At 39.0% G+C, this 20,937-nt stretch overlaps 1 protein-coding gene across 1 annotated transcript in view; it reads right to left on the reverse strand.

Annotated features, from left to right (window-relative positions):
* LOC138064775 (adhesion G-protein coupled receptor V1-like) overlaps positions 1–20,937 on the reverse strand; it is a 273,548-nt gene that overhangs the window by 54,969 nt on the left and 197,642 nt on the right. The window contains exon 87 of the mRNA XM_068928702.1: positions 1,975–2,132. Coding sequence (XP_068784803.1) covers positions 1,975–2,132 — 158 coding nt within the window. The remainder of the gene's footprint in view (positions 1–1,974; positions 2,133–20,937) is intronic.

Below are 20,937 nucleotides of genomic sequence, written 5' to 3' on the forward strand. Positions count from 1 at the left end.
GCTGGCACAGCACAACACGGGAGGTGGCTAAAGTGCCACAGTTAGGAGCTGAGACTATAAACATACTCATAGGGACGGCAGGAACCCTTATAAAACCACAAACTCTGCAAGCCTCCCCAGGCAACCACTCACTGCATGAGGTACTTTCATTTTTGCTTGCAAAGGCCTATGGTAACAAAACGCCAGTCTGCCATTAAGGTACCTGAGTAGAAAACAAAATCCTATTTTTTAAAGAAAGCAGTACTGTTACTGACTTATTATTGAAAATATCTCTCCTTGATTTTTGTATCCCTTCTGACACCTCAGCGATCTCTCTCCACCATTTTCCATACTCCATTGGGGAAAAAAAATCCCCTAAGTCCTATGTTAAATCAAACAGCCTTTTGTTTCATCCCTACTCTTTCATGTCTTTATGTCACCTAGATGAAACTACTAGTGGTACTTCCTGCCATTTCCCATGCTGACTTTTTTTACTTGATTGTTCCAATATACAGCATTTTTTTTTTGGTTTAACTGCTCTGAGGCAAGCCTTGCACTTCAAGATATGAACATGGAATCTCTATCCTTGGAGACAGCAAAAATAAGTTAATTGTAAATAAACAAACTGTGTTATTCAACACTAAATAAGGAGCCACCTTTGTGATTTTTTCAGGAAGTCCCTTTCCTGAAAGAAGAAGGAAGCCACATGGTCCTGAAGATCATCTTTACAAGCTAAGTTTATTAGATCTTATCCAAACTCGTACAGCTCTTAGACAAGTTGATACTTTCTCACTAAGAAAGAAATTCGTATTTGACAAAATTTCTGGATCACATATATTTAGTATTTATTTTCATTTTCTCATAAAAAGAGCATAGTTCTAAACCCCAGACGTTCAAAATGAAACACACAGAAGTCCCTATCTACGTACTGTAATTATCACTATAAATCTGAACCTAAAGAACACAGTTTCTCTTTATAAATCTGAACATGCACTGGACTACTGAAAGGAATTTTGTAATAATCTACATTTCCTTTTAAGTTCAGATGTTGTTTCTCTAAGAAAACTGGGAAAGAAGATTCAAGAATCATTTGAAAGTTTATAAAATCTAACTCACATAGTCAGGGAGAAAATATATACAATTCCATTAAAAATCTACATACTTGCACTTGTTTATAAAAGCAATTTTTTTTTCCACAGACACCATGAAAAGAATTATTCTAAGCTTCCCACAGACAGCTATTATTGCAGCATTCGTCTACACTGCTGCAGTTTTATTTCAGAGAACGTTATTGTATTTGAAATCGTTCTAACAAAACAGATCGACCAATACTTCCTGTTTTGCATGAGACAGATTTTTTCTTTCAAGTACATTTCACTTATAAGTAGCACTAGGAAATTTCAAAACAGAAGTATTAACTCCAGCATGCAGGCACCCTCACTGATTAGGCAGTCACTGACTGAGTCTATACTATAAAGGAAAAGGCCAAGGATTATGCTCAGGCCCTGGGGCCAAGCAGAACTGTGCAGCTTGTGGCAATACTTCCTCATCACCCCCTCGCAGGACAGGGTGAGCAAGTTCACGCCGCTTCCTGGGGAGGGCTGCAGCATAGGCTGCCCTGAGCCCTGCCTCCGCACTGCCTGAGAAAGCGCTTTTTGGTACAGGACAAAAACCACAGCAAGAACGTCGGCCAGTGCTCAAACCAGGCAGTGCTGTCTCTTAGTGCTATTCCCTTTACTAGACTAGACGCAACCAGTGATATTAATTTCTTAACTTATGGTTTATCCTCACTTTGGTATGACAGTTAAACATCTGCATAACTTTAATCATTCTTTTCACAGACTTCAGAGAGACCACTAACATGCTTAATCTTAAACATGTGCTTAGGTATTTACTAAACTGTAGTTTCTGTTTGGGTATTCTGGATGGGAGAGAACTTCCAGTACCGTTCTGACAACTTTACTTGCTTCCTTGGAGTTAGCCTGTATGTCATACCTGCAGCATTAGTTCTTCCTCTGAAAACATCATCATATGCTTTCCATTGTGGGGTCACCTGGTAGGCGTGAATGAACACCACAAAAACCACTACCAAGCACATTAATGGCACCAGAGCAGCGGTGAAGAGAGCAGCGTAGGCATTTGGAATGAAGCACCTGAAGAGAAAATGGAAAATAATGCTGTTTATAACATAAGAGACAACTTGAATAGTAATGAGTGAAATTTCAAATACAAATTTTTTTGACTTCACAAACCACAAGTCCTTTAACTCTCTTCCCAGCGTAACCTTGATAGGATGGACTGCTTTCCAGTGGTTCTCACCTCCTTATCATACCTTAAGTGATATAAGATTTATACTTGAATACTATGCACTGACCAACACCGAAGAGATTTAAATCAATGCAATGGGACAAATGATACTTTTAACAAACTCCATGCGTGCTATATTTATTTAATGTGATCATTCTTAGTCACCAAACTCTAAAAGGGCATTATGCACTTTTCTTTACTTAGCTCCTGAAACCACAAATTAAATTTTGAGGAACATATTTTTTAAATAAATGAACTAGTCTTAAAGACAAGATAACTATTCCTCTTCACGTTGTTGGAAATTATATGTCATTTGCACACTGAAGCCAAATGCTCCCTCACTCCCACTTTTTTAATTGTTCTGCCTCTCCTTACCCTTTTCATTTATTAAGGTTACAATTATTTATAAGGATGTGACACTCATATGAGTTATTGCTGAAAAAAGGAGTCAAATTATGCATATAAGACTATGACATGAAGGATATGGAGATGACAGTAAAAGAGAGATCTCTACTGTAGGAGAGATTAGGGTTTTCTATAAACTCCCTTGAGGCCTGAATGTGCTTTACAGCCACTGACCTACCACCAGAGATGACGCAAAACTGAGCAGCCCAAGGGACAGCTCAGGAGTCAGTGTGTCTAGGGACTATGTGATCACTACTATCCCTATTAAGAGGATGTAACTCACCCAGCCCTTCTCTTTGTCAGGTCAGCTCTGCTGAGTAAGTTTAGAGTCAGCGCTTCTGTAATATTCATGTTAGAAAAGCCTGAATATTTGTTTTGCTCATACACCTTCCAGGTTTGCCTGGGTACATGTGCATAGCCTGTCCGACAAAGCCTACAACCTCTGCCATTGCATTCTGTGCCAGTTCTAGGGCATCAGTTCAGCAGATCACAGCAATTCCAGACTAGTTTCCAAAAGAATCTAGATTCCGTCTAGGACTCTCTTAGGAAGGTATGGGCTCAGCCCGACACCAGGCTGAGATATCGCCTGATAACAGCACTAAGCAAAATCGTAAGCAACAGGGAAAGTGGGTTCTCTCTAGTGCAGTTAAGGGTGTTTGTTTCCTAGACATGATCTCTCATCTGCTTTATCCTTCTAGTTTTTAATATTTCTTAGGTATCAAAATTGTTTTTCTTCCCCAAAGGTATTCTTCAGTGGTCCCAATTAGCATTAAGAATGAGTAACTTGCACTACTTTCAGGGATTATATTGAAAAGACGACAAGACTGGCACAAGTATAACCTGTTTTCCGCAAAATCTTACCTGTATCTTTTTCAATTTGATGAACTTTTTTATATTTCATGGTTCTCACATTCTGTCATAAAGCCTTCTGAAATGCTTAGAAGGCTTCTATGAACATTCTTTTATATTTAGTTAACAAAAGCAGCATAAAAACGAAAAACCACAGAAATGGATCACTTTTACTAATATCCCTAGGTCCTTGCTCTAAAAAGACACTGAAAAATTACATGGACAGGGAACATACAGAGCCATATTAATCAGTTCTAAGTATTTCAAATCTCACTTTGGATAATTTTTTTTTTAATGGTCAGCAGTTCAAGACCACTGCTTCCTGTAAGTTTTATTCACACGTAGTCCTTACATATTGAAAGATGTCTTTTATACTGGAAAACATAAGGGATAATATTATAGGAACCAACTGAAATATTTATTGTGCTACACATTAGAGGAACGCATCTATTATGTCATTTGTCAGCTGGAATTATTGTGTGTCCCATCTTCCTACAGTAGGAATAGAAGCAAAATGTCCCAAAACTCCATCAAAGTTGGAGGTCCACAACATAACTATGTTACGGAAAAAGACCTAGGAAGATTGGTATGGAATCTAGACTGAACTATATAATTACTAGCATTACTTGTTTAAAGAAGAACATTAACTCCTGAGTATTACCTTCAATCAAGTATTTTATTTTTTAAACAGACAGTACATTTTGTAAATTTAAGCCTTTAATCTATGAAAGACAGAGCCATGGTGCATAACGAAGGTTTTCTTTTTTTTACTTCTGCCTCTGGCGAGTAACGATCAAGTGTTTGTTGTTTAGAAGCTGAATAATACTGAGAAAATGGCTATCACTTGAATTAGGTGCTCTTGTGCAATGCCTTCTCAGCAAACAGAACTTGTAAAAATAAAAAAAAAATCAAATGCTGTTAGCCTCTTCTGAAACTCTTGTTTTATTACAAAGTTTCTGTGACTCCCTATTAACACTTGCTATTACTACATCATTTTGCCTGTACAAATTTGCATCTCTTTCTGATAGTTTTTAGAAGTTTTGTTACCAATTCACATTTCCCTTTTAACAGTGAAAGGACAACTGCTGCCTCCACACTCTTGCTCTTCTGGACTACTGTTATATGACGAGAGACTCCTGTAACCTGGAACTGTCTTTGATTCAGTTTTGACTTTGCTCTGATCACTGACTTTGTTTTGATCACTGATTTTGTTTTCATTACTATTAAGTTCTCTGTTCACCTCAAGCAGTAACATATTCCCACTGGCTCATCCTCCCCCACTACGCCAAGTTGAAGTCATTTCTTTGCACTGTCTTCAAGACTCTGGCCACTTCCTAAAATCTGCAGAGAGATTCCAGCTACATAACATGAGGGATGCCTGCTTTTATTTTTCCTGTTATTTTTAAAGCAAAAACAGAAAACAACTGGCATGATATATACTGAAACTACTTGTTAACACATTTACATAGCTAATATTGAAAAAAAAAAGCAAAATTTCTCAGGAAATAAAGAATTTTTAATAAAGGAGGAAGGTATTCAGTACAAGTACTGGCACTCATTGCTCCTTTCTAAGCAAGACAGAGTTCACGTAGCTCCACATGTTAAAGGCACAGTTTTGTTCTACTATTGTCATGCCTTGAACTCTAAGGACAATTCCCTTCAAAATGCAGCTTCAAACTATGGAAAGTTAAGTTTGATGAAGAATTGCAAGTCTCTGGTTTATCAAATACCTTGCGTCCTCTTTTAGTTTAGTTAGCAGGCAGCCACCTTTCTGGCTACTGTTTTATGAATTTCTCTCTGAAGTTAGACCTACATTTATTTATTTATTTATTTATTTTATTCAGGGCACGAAGCTGAACAACTCTTGAGCTTCTCCCTTGCCTTAGGCACAGCTCGTTGTCAGGCAGAGAGAACTGTGGCACCACGTGAGTTTGCTCAAACTGCTAATGTTACATCAGGAAAGTAAAAGGCAAAGATCAGACATACGAATTTGCAATTGTACTTGCATTTCATCACCTCCATGTAGAGAAATAAGGCTGTGTACCTAGAAGAGTAATGAAAGTCAAAGCTTGAAACATTTACTCATCTTTACTCAATAAATTCTTCACCAAGTGGATGAAATGTTGCTAATAATGAAAACAGGCAAGTCTGATTATGATCTACCCTAGCTTCTGGATGTTCACACGCTCCAGGCTTTCTTACACAGTAATTTGCTCTTTTCCAGATTTGGAACTTCTGTTCACTGGGATTTTGGCTTTAGTGTGGAAGAAAGCCATGTTATCTTTGATTAGGCACTACATATTTGTTCTTAGAATATGCTCATCAATTTTCTACTAACTGCAAAGCTGGCAAGAGAATGGAAACATTTCTGCAAATAATTACTTGCTAAAAAATTGTTAAGTTGACAATTATTTGAGATAAATTGTGAAATTTAAATAAAAATTAAATTAAAATAACATTTTTCTTATATGAACTCATCCTGGATGATGATGTTTATTATCTGCTTCCGATATTGTGCAGAGTTTCATAATCAAACCTCTTCTGAAAATACTCTAGGTTTTTTTAGTAGGTGGAAGCTCTGTGCTTTTAATTTCAACACAGTTGTAAGTATAACCTTCTGAGAAGATCTGCTCTCTCGCATTGCTTCACAGAATTACCAGCAAACTCAGTTCTTCGCTCTATGTTTATCTGCAATTTCAGCTGGCAAATTGTTCCTATGTGGCATTACATCTAGTGCAATAATCCTTACAGGACTTCATGTTGTTCACTCTGGTCCCTTCTACCCTCCAACTTTCTGCTTGTTCTGGAATACTGCTGTTCTATACATCAAACTTCTTTATAGCCCTTGGCAGTAGGGTACAAAACCAAAGCAGTGTCCAGGTAATTCTGTACTATTTTATTTCCTTTAGCCTCAAAGCAGAGGTCTTGATCCATGAATCCTGTAGGCATGATTCAGGCTTGCTGACAAATTATGCCCCTGGCTATCTACTTTCCCCCGGTGAATGAATGCAGGATGGCGCATGAATCACTTAAGTTATCACTTAAGCAAAGAATTTTAAAGCAAAACAAAAATAGCACTTGTTTACTTTAAAACTGGATGTTGTGAAGGTTTTAGCAACCACTCCGAAATTGAATCAGTGGACTGAGGCTGAGCACACCCCTAGCACAGACAACCTTGCCAGCTACGGCAGTGTATATCTCTTCATGAGTCAAAGTTATCAGAATTTTAATGAATTCTCAATCTGAAGAGATTATACAGTTCCATTCTTTTTTGTTTGATATTGTAACAGTAGTCATTTTCCATGAATACATTAAGCTAGGAGATTAATGTTTGCATTGTGGTTTATCTTCCATTCCCTAACAGGGAAAGAAATGTGGACTATTTTGTTTGTATGTGCTAGGTTTTTATTTAAACACTTACGTTGCTGAGAACTGACATTAAGAAAACCAGTATGAAAGGGTATACCAAGCTTAGAGTAGCAGGTGGCAACATTTACAATAATCAGAACTACTGTTCTTGAGGAAATTCAAGCCACTCACATCAGAGAAATTTCTGTTTCTAGTGTAGAGAAGATTCTCTTCATAGAAAATGTCACAATGCAAAGGGATATAGGTTTAGGCCACAGTCTTCTCTCCATTTCATATAGTCTTCTAGGTATACTAACAACAGACTACACTACACTCTGAAAACAAGGATTACACTTACTACCACAATTCAGTGGAAGACCCATTTAAAGATCAGAGAACAGATCAGATATGCTTTATGGCTGCCTTTGACAACGGAAGCTGTTGTACTATTCAATTTTAGTTAGAGTTCTTTTTATGCATTATTTACACAGATATGAAGTTTGCAACCCAGCCAAAAAACAACTGCATGAAAAACAGATGCCACATTGCTATCTAACATCATAGCAAGCGTTACCCTGTGATCGTATCATGGATACAGCTACAGGAACATTTAACATCAGTGAGAATTTGAGTGTTGTTAAAGTACAGTCAGAAATGACTCATTGTACATGTGAACCTTTTACTGAAGGAAACGGTATCGTAGCTGATGACTAAAATCATTTTCTCTCCTGACCTGACCTCTTTCAGCAAAGCCTCACATTTTTACATTCTGATCTACATCCAAGCAATGGGTCATTTGGATAGTAGCTTTGTGAACCCTATGTGCTGAAGGCCAGGTAGAGCTGTATGTTATCTAAGCATTGTCATTAGTTTGTTCATGTGGTCCTAAAGTTATTGTCATACTTCACCCTGAACCTCTTGCACCTACTTTAGCAGTTTCAGGCAGAACGCTGGAGTCTATGCATTGAAGGCTTATCTTTGATAAGCCTCCATATGTTACAGGTCTATTGGATGAAGTGCCATTCCCCAAACAGTTTGATTTTTCTAACCCTCAGAGTTACCTAAAAATGTAAAAACTAACCTGAGGTCTTGAATTTATTCATTTAAGCCCTGACTCAGAGAGAGAGGTATGCTGGCCTATATTGAAATCGGACCATAAGTAGTTTCAATAGAATTTCACATAATTAAATGAAGGCAGGTGTTTTCCTAATCTGTGAAAAATAAACATATATAGAAAGATCTCCAAGTTGTATAACCCCAGCATTAGGATATACAAAACCATATACGTAACTTCTGCCACACACACATTGCTGAATGCCCTCCTGGTATAGGGAAAAATTTCTTAAGCTCTTCTAATGTGACAACACTTGTATTCCACAGGTACAAAGGAACAGAAATAATTTATAAAGCATTTGAGCAATAGTGGTCAGTTATACAAGATTACCTTGCATACTATATATCTGACTAAGTTTAGATAAACATGCCATGAAGAAGCAAACATTTAAGCAGTAGTATAGGTTTGTATCTAGACAGAGATAGCAAAACTATTAATACAAGGCAGTGAAGGCATACGGCCTCAAAAAATATTGGTTCTCAGCTTGAAAGGAAATGGGATTATACGCTTATCAAAACATGACATCATAACAAAATCAAGGAAAGAAGAAAAGAAACCTTGGAGACATCTTCAGATTTCCATTAACCCTAAGGTAAGATCGACTGTACTCATCAGTCAGTCATTACCGACTGATGTCTGTCTAGCCTGATAAAGAACATGCGACTTCTTCCTGAAATCTGTTTCAGTGCTTCATAGTACTTATCTTTGTTTAATGTAAATCTTTCTTGGTGCAGCTTACGCATGTTACACATGTAACTCTAATTATTCCTGGCAAGATGCAATTCTTTCCAAGTGTCTCTATTGAATACCATACTACTTTTCCAGAATGGATCTCAGATGTCAAAATCATTCTGAATTGTAAGTTGTTTCAATACACTTCTTTCCCAGCTTTGTGCTGTGATCGATTTCCAGTCCATTAGTAACCACAGAACATGCTGAACAATATAAGAGAAAAACATTTTTCCATCATGATGCCTTGATAAGTTGCATCCAAGAATCCTGAAAAATTTACCTGAGAACAAGATTAGCCTGTTGGCACTCGTTTTCAATGTATCTTGGAACACTGGGGAAATCTGAGATGACTGGGTTGTCTCAAAAGTCAGAAAAGGCAACAGCATGCTCTAACTGATGTATAGACATAACTGGACAAATACGAGACATGATAAAACATTTGGAGAGAGTCCAGCGGAGGGCTACCAAGATGATTAGAGGGCTGGAGCACCTCTCCTAGGAAGAAAGACTGCAAGAGCTGGGCCTGTTCAGCCTGGAGAAGAGAAGATTGAGAGGCGATCTCATCAACATGTACAAGTATCTGAAGGGGGAGTGTCAAGGGGATGAGGCCAGCCTCTTCTCCGTGGTGCCCAGCAACAGGACAAGAGGCAATGGGCAGAAACTGAACCACAGGAAGTTCCATCTGAACCTGAAAAAAAACTTCTTCACTGTGAGGGTGACTGAGCATTGGAACAGGTTGCCCAGAGAGGTTGTAGAGTCTCCTTCCCTGGAGATATTCAAAACCCGTCTGGATGTGATCCTGGGCAATATGCTCTAGGTGACCCTGCTTGAGCAGGGAGGTTGGACTAGATGATCTCCAGAGGTCCCTTCCAACCTAAACGATTCTGTGATTCTGCGATTTAATTAGGAAGAATTAAAAACAAAATCAGAATGTTTTTCTAGACAACAGACTCCATTAGATAAACTTGATTCTTTCATGAGGTTGCAAGTTTGGTTTATAAATGTAATTGGAAACTTTTGACAGTATTTGAATTACACAACGGGTTGCAAGGCAAGAAAAGCAAATACAGAAAACCTACCACACAAACGCTTAGGGCCCATTGGCTAGATATTAATCCTGCAAAAAAGTATCTGGAAATTACTGTGGTTCACATTAAGCAGAACATGAGTTGTAACTTTATGCTATTGCAAAGAGGGTAGATGTCATACCCGAAAGTAGGAACAGCAATATATCTTGCAAGAAAAATGAAGTAATCGTTCTACTGTAGTCAGCATTACTAAAATCACAGTGGCAGGCTGCATCTGGTTTTGACACATATCAAAAACAAACAAAAAAAAGAACTGAATGAAGAACACGTGCAGGAGAGCAATGAGGGCAACCAGAAGTCTCATAAATGTCTTCCCTCAGAAAGACTGAAAAAGCAAAAAAATTTTTTTTCAAAAGAGAGGGGACATGTATAGCAATCTACAAGTAGGTAAAGGGATGTTGCAAAGAACAGAGGAATAGCATCTTCTCCATGTTGCAATATATTTCCCTTGTTGGAAAAGACAATGTGATGGGCTTACATTCCACTAAGAAAGATTCATATTTGAGAAAAACTTCCTAGAAGTGAAAGATCGAAGTGAAGAAGTGAAATGGTTTGCTACTGAATATTGCATAGTGTTTCTATCTGGAGGTTGCCTAAAAGAGATAGGAAAAACATTTGTTGGGAATACGTAGGAATGGTTTGTCATCTCTCAGGGTAGTGGAGACCGACCTCTCCACATCCCTCCACAACCACTTTTGTATGGTTTTGTGGTTCTGTGATTCTATACTGCATGACGATCTCATTTAAAAACTGTAAAACTAATCCTAATAGACACAATACAGAGTAAGAAGTGGCTGATGACTAGCACAATAGTCACAAAACACCCTTCTGGCTGTCTTTAGGGGTATTCCACAAGGATCAGGATTAGGTTCAGGACTTCCATTTTAAGAGGATCTCTGGATGTAATCTCTTAAAAGAAGACCCATCACAAACTAGCATGGGACTTTCAACCTGCAAAATTAAAGCTTGGAAAATACATACCTAAAAATGCCGAAAGCACATGCCTCAGGATGAAAGATGTTAGGCAACTTTTATTTCTGTACTTGACCTGTTCTTTCCCAGCCAAGCCCTTGAGGTACGGTACTAGGGTAACAAAGCTTTCTTCTCCAGTGAACACTCGTTAAACATTTCATAGTCAATCCACGGAGTCAAGCCCGAACCAGGAAATAGCAAAGACCAACTGAGTTTTGTTTTTTCCACTGCAGATCATTTCTTATTTCTACTCAGTATCATGTCTGAGAATATCTATTCTGCTCTATCCTCTTTTAAGATGTGACCTCAGAGAACTGAGCTCAAACATCAAACAGGACAAAACTGATATACGAAATACACTGCAGCTCTAAGAAAATGCTGACGTGGTTGTACGTTCCCCCAACATCACCTTTTTTCCTTTTTTTTTTTTTCTTGAAGTGTTACATTCATAACCAAAGAATAACTGCAAGCTATATACATCCACAGAAAGATACTGGCACACATCCAGAAAACATACATGGCATGTATTTTATTTACCTCCTATTTTGCATTTGACTAGAAAGTTGCCTGACAATAGCTGTATTATAAGTAAGCTTATTTCTATCTGTAGTCAATCAAAATATGTCATCATCTAAAAAGCATAATAAAATTTCTTGGAAAAGCAATCCTTCAGTCGCACAAGAGGGAAACCGCATGTACAGCTGCAGTCTGACAAAGCAGTGTTTACTTTACTATCCAGTCTCCAAAAAAACGTTTACCAAAACCTTCACTTTCATTGCTGATGTGTCTTGCATCAATGCTACTGGTTAACAAGTCCATCTTCAAAGATATGCATAACACACAAAGATAAGAATTTTAAAGCAACCCATCACCAGGGATTTCTACATTTTTGTTTCTTTTGCAAAAGGCAAAGCACATCACAACAAATAGGCATCGAGGTATCCCAAGCATTATATTTCTTCCTAATCCTCCAGAAAACAACCAGAGGTTTTAGGTGCACTCCACCTAATAAAATGGCATCCAAAGGATAGTATTAAGCACTGCTTCTATCATCAATTTATATTTATATATAATTAGCCTGGGCTACAACAGTTTCCAATTTGCAGAATAAAAAGAAAACTCAGAGAAGTCAAATAGTTTGAGAAGGCTTCGGAGGAAGTTAGCGCCAGGTCAAGGATCAGAACATCAGCAATTCTGCCTGTCAGGAGGGTGCTTAGGCAATCACCCTTCAAATGCATCCTATATGGATGCATTCATGTGCGAGTTCAGTTTGAAAAGACATTTTCCAATCAGAATATTCCAGTTTTGGTCAAAGCACAGTTTATCTGCTTGGGTAAGGGAACACAAAGAGAGGATCTAAGAACTCCCCACCTCTTTCAACAGTATCTCAGTGGGGGATGTCTGCCCTGACAAACGAAGGCTGAGCGATCTTTGCTCAAGCATAGATCCCCGAGTGTCTACGATGCTTAACTCTGTTTTGCATCACTCCAACTAGTTATTTTCAAGACAATGCCCAGGCACAGGCAGACTGAGATCAAAAAGTCATTACTGATGAAACTACACTAGATTTATCTTCTTCCATCCTCCACAGTCTATCAACACCACTCCAGCAGACCCTGGGGCTCCCAAAAATGCCCTCAGGCCTGTTAGAGCACACTACACATCCCCTGTTTCATGTTGTAAAAACACCAGTGCGGTAGCTGTCAATATTATATTTCAGATATTTTGAATTGAACCTCCCCCCACCCCGCCCCAATAATAAATATATTTTAACACTACAAGGACTCTGCAGAGCCCAGGAAAGACAGGAGAGCAAGTGCTATGTGGTTTTGGCTAAGGGAGCAAGTTCTAAGCAGTACGAAGCAGAACCAGGCTGTGCCACTTAGCCTTTGGGCCACGTATCAGTCTTTGGACCTCTTTTATTTAGCACGAATATTTGGAATTTGAGGTGTTACTAGTAAGAGGCTCAATTCTAGGAGGCCTAGCATAATTGCTAATTTTGGGTGCTGGTGGATCCATGACAGTTTGAGAGAATCAGGCCCCTTTACAGTATCTCATGTTAGTCCTCACATTGATACACCAGTATTTTTTTCCTTTGTCTTGGCTTACAGCAGTAATATTGCAACATTTATATACAAATTAAAAAACAACTAATAAAGATATTGAAATACTGATTCATTTCACTAGATTCACTTTGTGACAGTCATATTTGACTAGTTAATATACTAAGTGAGAAAAATATAAACAAGCATCTAAACATAAACTGTTCTGGTAAATTTGGATTTGTCACAATTTCTAAAACAGCAGAAGTGAATGCTTATATCTGTGCTGTTTCAGAAACTGAGAGCAGTGTCTGAGCCTGTATCTGAAACAGAAAACTAGTCACTAGCGAAAGAAAAAGTCATAGTAAACAAAACGTACTGCAGCTACATAAAGAGCTGCATTAAAATAAAGCAACATTTTCCATTCTTTTAAAAATAAATTAAACTACTATTACATAATAACAATAACAATTTGTTTCTCTAAATGCTATTCATCCCTTACCAAAAAGTGCCATGATAAGACTTGATAAAAACAGACATCTGGCTTTTGCATCACTACACGAGGCCTTCGATACCTTGATAAAAATAAGACCCAAAGGCCATGACAGCTGTATGGAACTCAACCATTAATGCTCAGATACACTTTCCATTTCAAACAGCTCATTATTCATAATAACCTTGGACCCACAGCAAGTTTTAAAGCAAGAAGTCATGTGGCGTGGGTAAGTCGAGCACTGGAAGGCAAATACAGTGGTATCATGACTCAGGAAGATAGGATATGTCACTTCTCATGATTAAACGCTTTAAAAATCTTCATATAGACATACTGAGCAAGGACCTTTGCTCCAACTAGGCTGATTTTTCTACAGGACTGAGCAGGGAAGAACAATTTCACGTTGGTCAGCACAAATTACAGCAGCCTCAGGGCACTCTAAACACTTGGCAGGCCAGAGAGATTATTCAAGCAGGGGAGGCCAACTGAAAGGTAGCAGGGCTTCATATTATGATGACTCTCCAATATGCAAGGGTTTCTTTTAACAAGAAGATCCTCTCAGGAAATGGAGACTTTTTTGTCTGCTCTGCAACAAGAGAGAAGTTCCAAATAACCAGGACGGAGCTATCTGATTATATTTGCACCACATAACTCCAATAAATGGCCCCACAGTAGGGTGAAAGTAGCGCAAGTTTATACTTGAGTTAAACGCTGTTGGTGGGAGCGTTCAAAGAGGCCTGAAGGAGTTCACATCCCACTGCCATTGACTTTACAGGATGTGGTTGCTCAGCTCTTATATTCTTTGGAAAATCCCTGCCTCATTTTTGAATGGTCTGCAAGCAAACGGTATGATTAACCCATGTCGGCCAAATCACATGGATTGTAGCAAATTATAAACTCAACTCAAATTCTCTTAAACTGAACCTGCAGTACAGCGTTATAAACTAGCTTGATATTTCGTGTTATTAGAAAAATCCTTGGAAGTGTATCTATTATGCATTGGAAACTTCTACCAAGACAACTTAGGATTATTAAGTTATATTTAAAGATGTACATGCTCACATTATAAATATTTTCCATATTTTTTTTCATAAAACATGTTGCCAGCTGTAAGAATTGGTTCCTAAACCCAAGCATTACGTCCTGACTCTATGGAAATTAAAGATGCTGGTTACAGAAGAGACCAGAAGTTCACTCCTCTGCCTCGATTAAAAAAAAAAAAACACAACTTGACACTCCTCTAGAAGTACATTTTACAAAACAACAACAAAATTCTAACATTAGTAGATTCCAGTCTCAAAGAACAATCTGTTGTGTATAAAGCATGTGTGAAATTTAAGATGACAGACATAACAGCTTTAAATATTATGCTTCTTTCTCTCTGCATGATGAGTATGTAACTGAAGCTATTTAAATAATCACAGCTCTTGTTGCCTCTAGTTTTGAAAAAAAAACCCTACTTATTCCAAAGTAAATTTCCTAAAAAGAAGCAGGCTTTCTACCTAACAAAGCAAGCCATTTAGGAAAGCTAAGAACATGTCTGGTAAAACATGCTAGAAATTCAAAAAAGCTCACCAGCATTTGTAAAGTTTCCTCTTTTTTCTAACTTCAAAAATACAGTATCTGCTGAACTTCTACCCTAAGGTCATGTCCATGCTCCTACTGATGAGTGAAGAATGTTAGTATTAATAAATAAATGATCTTGCTGGTAAGTAGACTACAGACAACTTTTCCTCATATTAGTGGGGTTTTTTTTTTCAAACCTTACTAGTTCCCACCTTCAAACGATGCAGCCAGAGAATTTCCAGCTCCCAACAAAGGTTTTTGCAGTATGTAAAGCGCTGTTTGTTTGGGGTTTTCAGGGTGTTTTTTTCTACTTTGTAAACAGACACGTTGCTCTCAGTACAGTGTGTGTAGGACACCGTGCGCAACGGAAACCCGCAACGTATTACAGTGGAGGAAGCACCAGTTTGCTCACTTGCAAGCAGCCTGCATCTGCCTTTGAAAGCGCAGGGGAGCGAGCCTGAACCCTGGTGCCCCTTATCAAAAGCGCTGCATCTGGCTTCCCCAGCCGCGGAGCAGGAAGCGACGCCTGTGAAGCGGCGGGGCCAAACTTCCCCATCAGCTCCTCGGCCCCGGCGCTGCTGCCGAGCGCACGGTGCAGAGAGCGGCCGGGGCCGGGGAGGGCAGGGGGCGGGCGGCGGCGGGCGCAGCTGACTCCGAATTTCCTGAGCAGGAGGCAGGGCAGCTCCTCTGAGCCCCCTGCAGAAGCAGGGGCAGCTTTAATAACGGCGCTCGTGTCGCGCGCCGCTGCCATTTTTGTTAGCGTGCGGCAGGGCGACGAGCTGCCGTGTGTTGACGCCTGAATGTAACCAGCGTGTGCTGGCTACACCAGCAGTTTATTACAACGGTTTTACAAGGCAGCGCTTCATTAGGCAGCGCTGGCCTTCTGCAGGAACGACCAGACCGTTGGCCTTGGCCGCCTGGGACAGCACGGCTCCCCCCAGGAGATGTGGCACACAGCTAGGACCTGGTACAGGAGCCCCTGCGCAAGCACCGAACCTCTGCCCCCAAACACCTGCCGTGGTGCACCAAGTTCATTCTGTAGTTTTGTACAACTGTTTCTTGCAAGAAATCTCATTCCCTGTATGTGGTAAAAGATGTCCATAAACCCAAGGCCAGGAAGTTCCACTAGCTGGTTCACAGGTTATTCAACATTTCAATATGTCTTTATGCAACAGCAGCAGCAACTTCATGAATGCAAACGTAATTTTTGATGTCAAAATTAAAAAATTACTGGTTCAATTTACCCTAGGTACAGAATAGACCGGGGAAAAAAGCAAGAACTGAAGCCAGGGAAAAGCGCTTCTCACCTGTAATTTCAGCAAAACAGTTGATAGAGGTTGAACAGAGACCTATGGAGCTACTGGGGGGCCGGTGAGAGGAATGTGGGTGCTTTCCCTATAGCTGCAAATCAAGTATTGCACCATGATACTACTTTTGTTTTGTTTAATCACTGTCGTCAGATGCAAGTTCAGCCAATATCCGTACTGTATGGATAGGGGATTTTCTGTGGAAGGATCCTACTCCAGAATGCCAAGAGCTTATGGGTCAAAGCTTACAAATCTCAAACGAAACATAAAAGCTGCCCCAAAGAGGCCAGTACAGCTGTGAAACACGCAAGCCACTTGCACAACTTCACTTGGAGGCTGCTGTAATCAAAGTATTACTGCCCAAAGCATAACAGTTAGATTTACCTCCTTTGACTAAGGGTTTTACTTGGCCGCTGACATCACCATTTAATCGTAATGATGGGAAAACGAACAACTTCAAGGATCTAATACTGCCCATACTACTGCTGTCTACATTAGAATGAATTCAAGTGAAAGCTGTGCTTGTATCTGATAAAGTCAGTTTAAAATTCAGGTAGCTTAGTTCAGAGATAGGCCCATATATTTTATTTCATATAAAATTCAACATGAGCAAATTAACTCTTTCACTGAATTTAAGGCTGAAAGGAGACTCAAAATGTTTAATAACAGTTTTTTCAGATTTTATAGAGTGATAATGTGGCAGTCAGCCATTCAGGTTTATTTAATTTTCTTCTAGTTTCTTTCTTCGTGCACAAAAAGGATGAGGAAGGAAAGCGAGGGGAAGAGGAAAAGGAGGGAAAAAAAGAGAAGAAAACATGCTTATGTCAGTCCAGGTACGAAATTTCAACTCAGAAAGCAGTGGATCTTCCAGTTTCCAGAAATTAAGCCAACTATTTCTCCTTCATTTTTACATTCAGCCAGATGGTCCCAACATTTTTTTGAAAAAAGCCTTTTTTAAATCAATGGGAATTTCCACTGAAATTAAACAGTGTGATTTGACCCAGTCACCTGTATTTACATGTAAAAATTCAATACTTTATAAGCAGCGCCACATTCATTACTGGAGGTACTCACTGAAATAACCACCAGCCATAGAAAACAGTGGGAAAATCTGGTTCACTATGCATAAAGAATGAAGAAGTGCCAAAATGCTGTTTTGAAATACTGAAGAACAGGATCTTTAGAAGACTCTGTTTGAATCAGTGTATGAAACAACAGCCTTGTCAATACACCAGGCCTATCACGTAATAAAGCAAAAAGCAATTTTCATCCTTTTCTCTACTGTAGCTGCTGTTACTGCATAGCTAAACAGATGAGGAAAGGGGGAAAAATAAAATCCCTAAGAAACTCTTTTCTATAATGAGAACCTAAATTGTCATCTATTGTGGTTTTAGTACATGACCCGCTGTGCTTCAGTCATCTCATTATGCCATCTTGTAGAAATTTCTCTGAAGAATTTTATATCTCATTTTTCCCCCCCGCCCCCAATGAAAGTAGACACTAAGGAAGCACCAAACATCAAAAGAGACTCTGTGATGTATTCATCATGCAAACAAAACAGTCAAGAATCTGCCTCGGTGAACTTGGACATTACAGTCATCCCCAGCTAGCAGCAAGGACCTTGCGCACACACTGAGTTAATTTGGTTCCTAGCCAAGACCCTAGAAGCTCTGGAGTCCCCAAGTGGGTGGTTGAGGTTAGTCTAAAGAACAAGACTGTAAAAGGACCAGGACACTTGCAGACCTGGGCATCCAACCAGAAAAAAAAGCTATTAGAATCCTGGTTGACATTTGTTAGAGCAGTGTTATTTTAAAAGCATATAAGAAGTTACATGACTGATTTCAATTAATTATCCGGCTCCTGTTTACATCTAAAGCTTCTTCTCCATGCATATCACTCACTATCAATGGCTTTGAAACCAGGAGCTATTATCATGGTTACTTTTCTGTCTTTTTACTATTTTGTATTTGTTACAGTGTCTCACATTGAAGAAAATGTTTCCCTGATACTAGTTTTCATGGCAGCCATATTTGTTTCCTAATTTGAGTACTACTTCTATCTATTCTTTAAACTAAGGATTTTAATATAAATCTAGTTGGAAAAGGAGATGTTTCCATATGAAAACTGTCAAAGAAAAATCACGCTCACGTTCATAGTCTGCAAAAAGAAAGGGCAGGAAGAATAACAGACTGTCAAGCCATAGCGGTTTTCTCTCTTCAGAACAGTATCAATCAGTACATTTTTGTCATCTGCATGTTTGTCCCACCTATTAAGTTCTCTGTGGGTTGTAGCATAACAAATGCCTAGGATAAGCGTGTACTACAGTCTTTCTATTGCAACCTCTGTATTAGACAGAGTGATTCTATCTAAGCCATGCTGACAATTACATTTAATACTGCTTATACAAACCAATCTGCTGAAGCTGTGTTCTTTTTTTTCCCCACATGTACCTCAGCAGAGATGAATTTTTTAACTACTGATGCTGTTGCATAGCACAAACAGAGTTTGCTTTCCTAAAGCATGGCTGACTGCACTGCTAGGTATACACAGTGTCCAGGTACTTTATGTAACTAAAGCACGAGCACAAAAGTGAGCTATTGCAGAACAATGATGTGTTAAAGTTCAAGAAACAACTAATTCTTGTTACTCTTTTCAGGAAGATAAAATACAAGAGGTTAGACGTTTTTACTTCTTAAATACAACATGTCAGTGAAGTGCTCCGAGGAAGTTGCTGATATTGATCTCAGTATTGCTTATTTTAGTATTCCCTGATATAGTTTAGCAAATCAGATGAAGGCTTTTCTAAAATGTTGGAGAACAGATAAACCAAGAACAAACCTGTATAGTAGCAGTAGGCTGCATTCTGCTAATTAAAGATCATAAAGTAGGAGGGTCTATATTGTTCATTTCTTACATAACCTGGAGGGAAACATGCAACCTTAAAAAGCTGTCAGTAGCAAGGACACAAGTCTTTACCCTGCAACTGTTCTGGGTGTTACTCTCCTCATAGTACCACACAGACTTTGGAGAAGTCTCTTGGAGTTTTACTTGGGTACAAAATCCCCTCAACTGGAGCTGTTTGAAGGATCAGGCCCAACGCTACGTAACTTTCACCTTTAACAACCTATCATTGCAATGTTTTAAAACTACCTATCTTGATCTGTCAGAATCTAACTGTGGCTGGGAATTTTATCTTCAGAAATAATAACATGTTTTTCTCTAGTCTCACTTTTCAAAATTCCATCACTAGACTCTTCCAGAATTTCCCCTTCTTTATTTTAATGCTTTAAAAGCACAACACAGTGATTTATGTCTCTTTCCAATAGGCTAACATTTGCTTAACATTAACAGCAAAAATTTGCAGAGATATAAAAAGCCCCAACCATTTTCCTCCACTGAAAACCTGTGTTGATAATGAGGGATAAATAAAGGGTAATTAAAGCCATCACATTTAGCAGTGAGATATTTTTATATAATCCTTAGCAGTGGGTAGCACACTAGGCAGCTTCACTGCAAATAACAGAGGAGTTCAGAAAATAAAACACATGCACATAATACAAAAGGCCAAATTTTGTGTTCTTTTAACTGATGGGGTAAGACAGTGAAGCAGGGCAATTTGCCCAGTATTATATTTCTGAGATGCCTATATTGTCGTGCGATGTAGAGATAACCCACGTAGCTCTTGTTCATCAGAAACATTTCTCCTACAGTAGCACAGAGCTCAACATGGGCTGATTTACCCTGCTGAGAAGGTCAAAACAATGAATGATGAGAAATGAGCCAGTGAAAAATACAGTCTTTTCTCCCTACTGTTTCAGCTGAGTAGTTCATGCAGCATATGGCTTCACAACCAGATGTGTAAGCATCATTCTCTGCTGAACTCTAGCAACAGTTGTTTGAAAGAGCTTTTAAATCCTAGGTGCTTTAATAGCAAACTGAGGAGAAAGGAAGCAGTAACAGAAGTGGTTGGGATAACAGGAAGCACGCGTGAGCAGTCAGGGGGAGGGAGGACCGTGCCAGGAGACATTTCCGAGTTCATGCACAATATGAAGCATGGGATAGGGATTAGGGACTAGGAATTCCACATCCATTTGTCATATGAACCATACACCTTTTTCACTTGGCACTACTGACAGCTCAATTAAAATGGCAAAATTCTTTTCCTTGTTACTGACTTTGTTGTTGCATGTAAAAAGTCTGCTATTTTACACATTTTATTCTTAAGAATCAGGACTAAATCCAGTACTTTTGAAGTAATATGAGAAGGGGGGCATAAGAGAAAGAGCCTTAATACAAATACTTGCTCAGAAATTAGCTCGCTCAAGCTAAAAATTCATTTGACTGGGAGTGGCACTAGTCTTTGGGATTAAGAAAGCAGAGCTTCATTTTAGAGAATAGCTGGTGGGCTGGGAATCGGGGCCCAGAATGTGTGCCAGAAATGAAACAGTGATGCAACTTGGTGAGACTCAGAGAAGCTTCCAGAATTTTGGCTGACTGGGTAAACGTCAGGCATCAGCCTGCTAGATGTGAGAGAGAAAGCATGACTGCATCTGTAACAAACACTTAAGGCTTACTGGGTTCTCCTTCCAAGAGCAGGCAGTACATATTTAGAAGTTGCAGGTGCTGCAGCCTTTGGAATAAAACTTCCTGAAGAGGAGTGGTTGGAAAGGTGCTTCAGTAACATTTTATCCTTACAACAGCATCAAGACAAATGACTTTGTTTAAGCAATTCTCC

The sequence above is a fragment of the Struthio camelus genome, chromosome Z (assembly GCF_040807025.1).
Source record: "Struthio camelus isolate bStrCam1 chromosome Z, bStrCam1.hap1, whole genome shotgun sequence".
Lineage (NCBI taxonomy): Eukaryota > Metazoa > Chordata > Aves > Struthioniformes > Struthionidae > Struthio > Struthio camelus.